Source organism: Microtus oregoni, unplaced genomic scaffold (assembly GCF_018167655.1).
Source record: "Microtus oregoni isolate MIOR12 unplaced genomic scaffold, Mior012 000050F_004, whole genome shotgun sequence".
NCBI classification, from domain to species: domain Eukaryota; kingdom Metazoa; phylum Chordata; class Mammalia; order Rodentia; family Cricetidae; genus Microtus; species Microtus oregoni.
In genome coordinates this window covers 428,080-437,124 of record NW_024543228.1, presented here as the reverse complement: position 1 = coordinate 437,124, position 9,045 = coordinate 428,080, and the positions used below count along the sequence as shown (strand labels likewise).

Here is a 9,045-nt window from a genome sequence, read left to right as displayed (position 1 = left end):
TTTCTTTCTTTCTTTCTTTCTTTCTTTCTTTCTTTCTTTCTTTCTTTCTTTCTTTCTTTCTTTCTTTTTTTCTTTCTTTCTTTCTTTCTTTCTTTCTTTTTTCTTTTTTTTTTTTTGGACGAAGAATTAGGGCCTCATGCCTGCTAGGCAAATGCCCTGGACCCGTCTTTCATTACACTTTTATGCATGTATATAATATACTCAGATTATATCCCATTCATTACCGTCTCTTGTGCCCTCTTCCCCTCCAACTAGTCCCCTTCCTTATCATAAACTGGATAGTTTCTTGATCATTTTATTGAGAATAACTGACTCATCACCATGAATCTGGGGACTCTGAGATGAAGCAGCGTTCACTACTGGATGCACAAACAAAAACTCAGAAGAAAAATAATTTCATTATTCTAATAACACAGCTTACATAATTTCTTATGCAACATTCCAATACAAACTATACCACCAAAAAAGTCTGATCTCTTAAGAAAATGCTAAGTACACTTTATTTAATGACTTGGAATGTGATTTCATCATAGAAAACACTATTTTTAGACAGTACTCCTTTTTTAATAACAGACTCAAGGCCTTGGCTTACCTTTCATCCCTAACCTAAAAGTGGGGCTACACGTGGAAATGCGGGGCTTCACTTTCTCAGTGGAAAACAACTATTCCAGGAGATTTTATAAAAGTTAAAACAATTCTTTTAGAGGAAATGCAGTGTTTATTGTGTAAAAGGTTTATATTTATTAATCAAGGATACAAGCCAAAACAAACAATATTAAAATTAACCAAGATGGTGACAGTTGATGTGAACTATTATTTCAGCTTGGTGAGGAAAACCTAGCTAAAGTTAATCAAGATAAGTTCCATTAAATTCATAAAGGAAATACAACTGTTCTGATACCATTAAAGTAATAATAACCTTTCAAATAACGAAGTATAATCCGTATAAATGCCTTAGTTTGGAGACAAAAATACATACACTGTGTGCTGAAAGCTGATGTGTCACAGAATGTGGGCAGTGGCTCTTAAGTCTTAGTGCTTTGCACCGAGACGCTTACCACCCCCCAGGAATACTAATGATGGGCAGAACCGATGACGACCTGGAAAGAAATTAGACAATATGACTCTATCAACAGAGACTAATGAAACATTTTCCTTCTTGGTGCAGATTATACAATCAAGCCACAGATTCTTGACTAGCAAGAGGCCCACCCAGGGAAGCCAATTTTCTATCATACTACATCAACAGCAAATTCATAGGGGTTAAATTGCCATCAACACTGTATCAAAATGGCAAATTCACAGGACGTTTTACAGCCACCACACTGAGAAACAAAAATCAAGGGAAACATGGGGCAATATTTCAGTTACAATTTACTAGCTCTTCCAGTGTTCAGATCCAGGCATGTAAGAATAGGACAGAAAGTGGACATAGACACAATACACAAATGTCTTGATTGAATCAGTCTCCTGGTAGAGTTCTCCAGGCTAATAAGATGTCAGTCTCCATCCAGGCAACATTAAAACTCGCAAGGGTAACCTTAATATCCAAAAATTAAAGAAAAAAAGGTTAATTTGGTTATTACCTAAATTTCACCACCTGCATTTCCCCACTAATGACGACTTCCCCATGTGCTCCCAGTTAAAATATGACAGGCACACTAGATTCAACCAGTAACAACTGCCCCCCATATCTGGTTTCTGGTTTAAGCCAGATGAACTTAATTCACCTACATCTAGTCTATCAGAAATATTTTTCTACCAAGCAACACTTTAAGCACTGGCTAAGACTGTACGGTAAATGCAAATTACGATCTAGGGGCAATGCCAACATTAGCCAAGAGCAGGGCATATTTCCCCTAACACTTCATGAATTAAAGCTCATGGTTATATCTTTGTTTCTCCACACTCTGGGTCAAAATACATGAGAAAGGAGACCTCTGGGGATCTTTAGGTTGACATGTGGAGGTGAGCCCTGAAATCCAACAAGTTCTTTTATTGAACAAATGCTTGAAAAGGTAAGCACGGATTAACTAATACTTTCAGACCAGCCTTGCGGACAGAAACATGAGCTGCCTATACAGTGCTTACACAGCAACAAGAGGACTTAAACAAGCTACTAGAGAACACCTTGGAAAACAGTTCATAATTCCTACGCACAAGCTACCATAATATCAATATGAACAGGGTTAAGAACCAAACTGAACACACCTTAAAGTTGGAGAGGAATAAGCCCGCGTGTATACTGCTTATACTATTTCATACTGATTATTTGTTATGGCACGAGAGAGGCAGTAGGCGAGAAAGATTCCAATTAGCTGGAGAGAAAATAAGAACAAAATTTAAAACACACACATATAAAGAAATTAAAGTGCTCAGGATATGAGTGTATCCTCATCTTATTTGTAATTCATCAATGATTTTCTTCCTTGAGTTTCCCCTACATGACGAAGTTAGCTACTTCTTCAGCGCCTAGGTCACATTCAAAGAATCTTAAATGCCTTACTACTAACCATGACCCAGAACTTCACAACAAACACTAAAGGGAAATTCAAGAGTCATGGGTCAGCTACTGAAAAGAAAATGAGGGTAATGTTTATAATACACATCAAGTAAAATCCCAACCAATATGAACAAGTAATTTCTTGGATGTACTTGTGCTGTTCAGTACAACAGACATTAGACTTCTGTGGCTGCAGAGGACTTTAACAAAGTTAGAACAACTGGGGTTTTAATCTTATCTACTCCTCAGAATGAAGGTGGCTAGTAGCTGCTCCAGTGGTGCAGATTTAGATAGTAAGAAATGCGACTTTAAAAATATATTGGAACTATCCTGTTAGTCTTACTTCTATAATGCTTAAGGTAAAAAACAACAAATAAAAGCTTTAAAAATTCACTCCAAATCACACAAACTTTTTATGTTACAGTGAGCAGCACAACCCGGGAAAAATTCAGTCTATAACATAACTAGATAACAGGCACATATGAAATGGAGACTGGTGGGACCTATTTACAACCCGCCAGCCAGTTGTAGCCCAGGAAAAAAAGACTTTATAATAAAGTTTTAGAGCCCTGACTAATACTGACCACAGAGTAAAACCAAGATTCCTATCAATTCATCTTTTGACCAACTATGAGAATATTGTGTCTTCCCATGGTTAACTGCTTTCAGATAATATGTACCGGACCTGGGATGTGGCTCAGTGGTAGAGTGCTTGCATACTATTGGTTAAGACTCTTGTTTAAGCCCCCCACACACACATGCATATATGTATGTTGTATACTTACTGGTAGGATTAAATTCTAAGTCTTACATTTATAGATTGAAGGCATGATTGGCTATGACAATGGGAATTAAAATTTAGATTTATTTGTATTTGTGTAAAACATGAGTCAGAAAACCCTCCACTTGAAAGATAAACTAAAAGACTCAATTACAAGTCAAAATCAATAATATACACCCAAAGTAAATCCCATGACATCACCAAAAGTTAAGCCAGAGCGTTGCTATCCTGTGATGGATAACTGACTGCTTTGTGAGAAATAAGACTTCCCTTACATTGCCCTCACTGTTCAGTCCCCTGAAGTAAAACCTTCCTGTCTTAACAGTGAAACTGAGCTAGGTGTGCTGGCACATGTCTTTCATCACATCCCTTGAGAGGAAGAGGCAGCTAGATCTTCTTGAGTTCAAGGACAGCCTGGTTTATATTTTGAGTTCCAGACCAGCTAGGACTACATTGTGAGACTCTGTCTCAAAAAAAACAAAACAAAACACAAAAACAAAAGTAAAAAGTAAAAATCCCTTCTCCTGTAACTACAAGAATAAGACATTTCCCAAAGAGCAAAGAAAACTTACCTGAAAGCAAGCAACTCCAAAAGAAATTCCAGCAACGACTCCCATTTCTGATTCTATAATTGTCATAACCTTCATGAAACAACCCTAATGGCAGAGGAAAAGACATTGAGTACAAAACAAGAAAAGCTGTGCTGTTCTTCCTGGCAATTACTGTTTTGATCACTCAGCTGTCCACAGAAGATGGCCTTGGGCAGCTGCTAGCCTTTGACTATCATTGTACTGAAATCTAGCCTGTACATCCGCCCTCAGTCGCAACTAGTTCCACCTTCTGGATTAAACATTGGGCATTCACTTTCTAGTTGTATGGAATGAAGTACCAGCTCCCCTACAAACTTCAGAGTAAGTATATTCATGCGAGTTAACACTTGTGTTCATTTGGTATTCCACTAAATCCTCAAATACCATCAGATAAAAAGTCCTAAGAGGGTCCTTACTTCTTTGTTGACTTTATCTTTGTCTCTCTGTGGAGTACAACCTTCCAGCTTACAGCAGCTCTTGGGAAATCCTGTTTCTGAATAATAATTAGTATCTTCCCAATCTCCAGAGTCGGTGACACCACAACAATGCAACTGAGAAAAAAAATTGTTAAAAGCATTTGTAGTCGTTCATGTTACTGGTTTGCAGCCAGACATTTCACCTTCTGACATCTTCTATTGTACTATGGGACCAAAACAATATGCAATACACTAATATACTCGACCGTTTCTCTTCTTCATATCCTAGAGACTGGCATTTGATTCCAATGATAAGCATGAAAGTTTTCAACTGGCTTTCCTGCACTATTGTAGTTGGCACTAACAGTATTTGTCTATGATGTAAGTGGAGAGGAAGGGACAAGGACACGTAGGTAGACCAGCACACAGCTATGCAGTATCGCCCCACACTACTTTTCCATAGCAGGAAACACCTAGCAGCCCAGCTCCATCCTTTCCTGTGAGGCAATAAAGAATGTGCTTCGCTCCTGAAAGGGCACCAGCTCTAACCACTTACCATACTTTGGATCTTGTCTACGGCTTCGCTCCTATAATCCCTTGTGGAGTTGTACTCCTTCAGAGCGTTTACATAGTTACTTTTAAAGCTGTTCTTGATCTGTATTGGAAAAGTGAAATGCCAATAAACAAAGATTCTAGAAACTACTTTGCGTTTCTCTACCAAATAAGAAACTCTTAGGTCTGGCCAATGGTTCTATCTTTGATGTGTGGGGTAATGAACTTCCATTGTCCAAGCCGGTCTCCTTGGCTGAAAGGGCTATCAAACAAAACGTTACAATATAATACCTACAAGTTCAAGGTGCTGTGAGAGCATGTATATTTATCTTTCTCCACGTGAAAGTCTGACGCCTATCGAACCAAGTTGCAAACTTTTCATTTGGAAGACTGCACTAACAGTTCAAATAGCACTCAAATACACCCTCCCTACTTGATGAATAGCTTCTCAGTAGTGCTATGCCTCCTGGATTTTAATATATGACTATTAATGTTTTGATGATTTACATTAACTATAACTTTTCAAAATGTGACTTAGGAGAAGGTCTTAATTTTGTTATAAATGCTGTATTTTACTTTCCCCTTAGTAGTGCTATAAAGCTCCACTTTAATAGGTGTTTATGCATCAAATTACAACTAGAAATTAATGTGATTGCCGTATCATTTTCTTCTAGTGATTATCATCCTACAAATTTTTGAATGTTCACTTACATTAAAAGTATGTCAGAGTTTTTACTAGAAATTCACTCTTTTCAGATGCAGATTGAAAGCATAGCTTGAAATAGAGCTTGAAGTGGGGTATGAAAATTAATGAAAGCTGTCGAACTGCGCTACTTAGGCTACGTGAGATAGGAGGATAAATTGGAATGCAGTATGATTGTCTATGTCGGGCTTACCTCATGTCTGAACACAAATCCTACAATGGCGGCAACTAGTTCGACCAAAAAAATGAGGGTCAGAAACATCGCATACTGTGGGGTAAAAATTAAAAAAAAAAATAAAGTTCAAGTTAGTATAAATAAGACTCATCGCAGCTACAAGGGGGGGATGGCTGGAATTCTGAGCAACCAGTTCAACAGATTTTTTGTTGCAAAGAACAAGGAAAGCAGTATCAAATATGCAGTCTACTTAAATATGGAAGCCTGTTAGTTTCTTTCATAAGGAATGGGAAAAGTGTAAAAGCTATAGTTAGCTCTGAGAAACGAAGACACAAGGCTAGAACATCTCAGACTTTTCTAGGGAAATCAAGACTAGTTTAAAGAAACCAAGGACTCACCAGTTTCAGCATCCATGCAGAAGCCCGACAGGTAGCAAAACAACCAAAGGTGCCCAAGAGAATAATGACAGTGCCCGTGCCAATGAGCACAAAAGGGACATTGGTGGCCTTCTCATTTAAGAGGGAAAAATAATTTTCCAGGCTCACCTTGCCCCATATGCCAACGGCAAGAAGGATAACACCAGTGATCTACATGAGAAATCAGAGAAAGAAACAATGAGGCACTGTACAAGCATGTATCTTCTATCATAAACTCAGGAAGTGTCTAAGATACAATGCATGTGAGAATTAATTTAGCAGTCTGGTTGTCACAGCGCGGTGGCTAGGATAAGGGGGTGGGGGTGGGGGCAGGTACTGACGAGGTAGGAAAGGGTTCTGCAAATCAAGGAAGCGTGTGGACAAGGCATCTACTCAAAATTGCATAAATCCATCTGTTTTACTGTGTAAAACACATACCCCATGGCATACGTATCTAGAGATCAAAATTTCCTCAAGCAATTTACTCCAGTCTGAGAAAGAAAGCCATCTTGTAAGGGGGAGGGTAAAAAGCGTTTCTGGATTCCAGAAACTTCTTGCATCCCCCATCCCTAATTCGGGGATGGGGATACAAAGGGACGGTACACAAAAGAAAAGCCAAGGATAGACTGGCAGGGATAGAATCACACCATACTTACTGTGGAAAACTCCCCTCTTATGAAGCAATGAAAAGAGAGATATTATTATGCAAAAGACCCCTCAAAGGGAAGGGGAGAAGCCTCTCCTCTCCGAGGTTCAGGGACACCTCCTGTGCTCTAAGGGTCTTAACTCCGTTCTTCATCTCTCGCTCTGACCTCAATCTCCTAAGACATCTGGGTCCCACTTCAACCAGGCATCTCACACCAAGTCCCCAGCACCAATGCTACAACGCCCCGGCTCCAATCTCGGAGACCCCGTCACTATGGCCTAGGCCACACGTCGCCAGCGCCAGGGTCTCCTGAACCACAGCCGCCCAAACCTCATCCCATTCCAGACTTGAGGTTCTCTGCTCCGGGTCACACCCACCACCTAAGCCAGGGTTCCCCAGCCGTCCCCGTGTCTCACCCAAAAGATGAAAGTGTAGATCAAGAGAACGCTTTTTAAACAAGTAATGACTGGTTTAGTCTGCAGCCTCCGAGATGGGGACGCCATAACTAGCCCGACACCCTGCGCCTCCGCCACCGGGCGATCTCTCGAGCCAGCCAGGCGCGGGAGTTCCCGAGTTTTCCCGGAAACTGCCGAAAACTTACGAGTCTCTGCAACTGAGAAGAGCCGGAAACACGCTACGATTTTCTAGAGGGTCAAGTCTAGGAGGCTGTCCGGATCGCAACAATTTCGGAGCGCCCCCTGCTGAAGGTTACTAAAAACTCTATCTAAAGGTTCTAGTGGGGCGTGCTTCATTTATTTTTTTTTTTGTTCCTCCCATGGAATCTTCCCCGTCTCCCACCCACCCCTCTTCTTCCCCTTCGGGTTTTTTTTTTTTTTTACTTCATCCTAAGTGTCTATCACCGCCCGCAGTGCTGGAAGGTCCGGCCTCCCAGGTCCCTAGTGTCCTAAAAGAAAAGAATAAAAACAAAAATCAGATCATCCTCCACTTAGATACGATTTTTGCTTCTCATGGGAATGACAGGGTAGGGATATTTTCTTCTAATCAAATTCACAGCATTTACATAAAATGCACATAAATACAAATGAATTAATAAAGTGGTATAGGCACCCTGATCTCCCCTTTTACTGATGCAGTAATTCATTCCCTAATGTTTTCTTTCAAGAAACGGAGACTGTTCTTGGATGCAAAGACTCAGTGGCAATATATTGATTGATGTATATACCTATTTCCTTAATAAAATATACCCTTTCATGAAAAAATGGTAATCTCTGGAGAATCTGAGTTGAAACAAACACCAATCATACAAATTTATATATTCCTTTGTCTATACAGTAAGACATAGCAGTAAAGTTTTATAATTGGATATACAGACATTTAAAATGTAAGAATGAAATATGCTATTTTCTCCTGCTAAATCATGGGTGAAGGTACTTGCTTTGGTGTTATGTATTATGAACATATTGATCTATATTGTTATATCACAGAATGCATATTGAGGACTGGCTTCTTAATTAAAATGCAAGCTCTTTGAGGGCGGAGATGATTAAGTGTGTGCTATCAACATTGGTCTCTATGCAATATACCTTATATTCAACACAGACTTAACAGCCAGCTTATATATTCACAGAAGACAAGTGGATGCCCAAATTTTTTCTACTTGAAACTTTGCTTGGAACACACACCACCACAGAAACAGAGAACAAGAAAGTTCCATTGACTTGACCATGCAGAGCTTTCCTGTGCTTTAAATATTGACCTAGGACCAGTTCCTGTAACATCCCACCAGACGTCTGCAGTCCCGGGAAGCAACATTTGGAAAATGAGTTACTTAATTGGCAGGGTTTCTGCTAAGTTTTATCACCAAATTGCAAAGGTGTAATACACAAATGCATGGAAAATAGAGTGTGTGTGTGTATGAGGGGGGAGGGAGGGGAGAGAACATACTCCTATAAACACTTTGAGGTAAAGTCCTCAGGAAACGTCCCAGACATCCAGCTTTTAAAATACATTTACCATAGCTACAGTGTGGCAGCTGAGGGAAACCTGCCCTAAGTGTATCTAAAGCTTTCTTCTTAAGCTAACTGACCTCCTCTGAGGAGTCCTGTATTAAAAACAACAAATATCAAAGAAGTTTTGCCAGCTCCTTGTCATTCTAAACAGAAAGTTTCTTCTGAAGTTTAGATTTGTTCCGTGGCCTAGGAGGGATTTTCATTGTAAGCCTGAGAGCAAAGTAATATTTTTGTGTCTGAAGCAAAAACAAACCAGCTCAATCTAAAAGGCACATCTTATTTCCAAGAATGTG

The 9,045-nt window shown here is 39.6% G+C and overlaps 1 protein-coding gene across 2 annotated transcripts; it reads right to left on the bottom strand.

The window, feature by feature from the left end:
• Positions 1 to 698: 698 nt before the first annotated feature.
• On the bottom strand, positions 699 to 7,503 carry LOC121436861 (tetraspanin-6). Of its 2 annotated transcripts, XM_041636762.1 has the most exons (9): positions 7,199 to 7,321; positions 6,793 to 6,808; positions 6,119 to 6,307; positions 5,739 to 5,813; positions 4,847 to 4,945; positions 4,291 to 4,425; positions 3,857 to 3,940; positions 2,212 to 2,318; positions 699 to 1,540 (listed from the first exon to the last, which is right to left on the bottom strand). In XM_041636762.1, exons 3-8 carry the CDS (start codon positions 6,128 to 6,130, stop codon positions 2,250 to 2,252), a joined length of 474 nt encoding a protein of 157 aa, XP_041492696.1. In that variant the 5' UTR covers positions 6,131 to 6,307; positions 6,793 to 6,808; positions 7,199 to 7,321; the 3' UTR covers positions 699 to 1,540; positions 2,212 to 2,249. The 2 variants fall into 2 exon arrangements, with proteins under 2 accessions (XP_041492696.1, XP_041492695.1); XM_041636761.1 differs by lacking the exon at positions 6,793 to 6,808 and having other exon boundaries at positions 7,199 to 7,503.
• Positions 7,504 to 9,045: the final 1,542 nt, after the last annotated feature.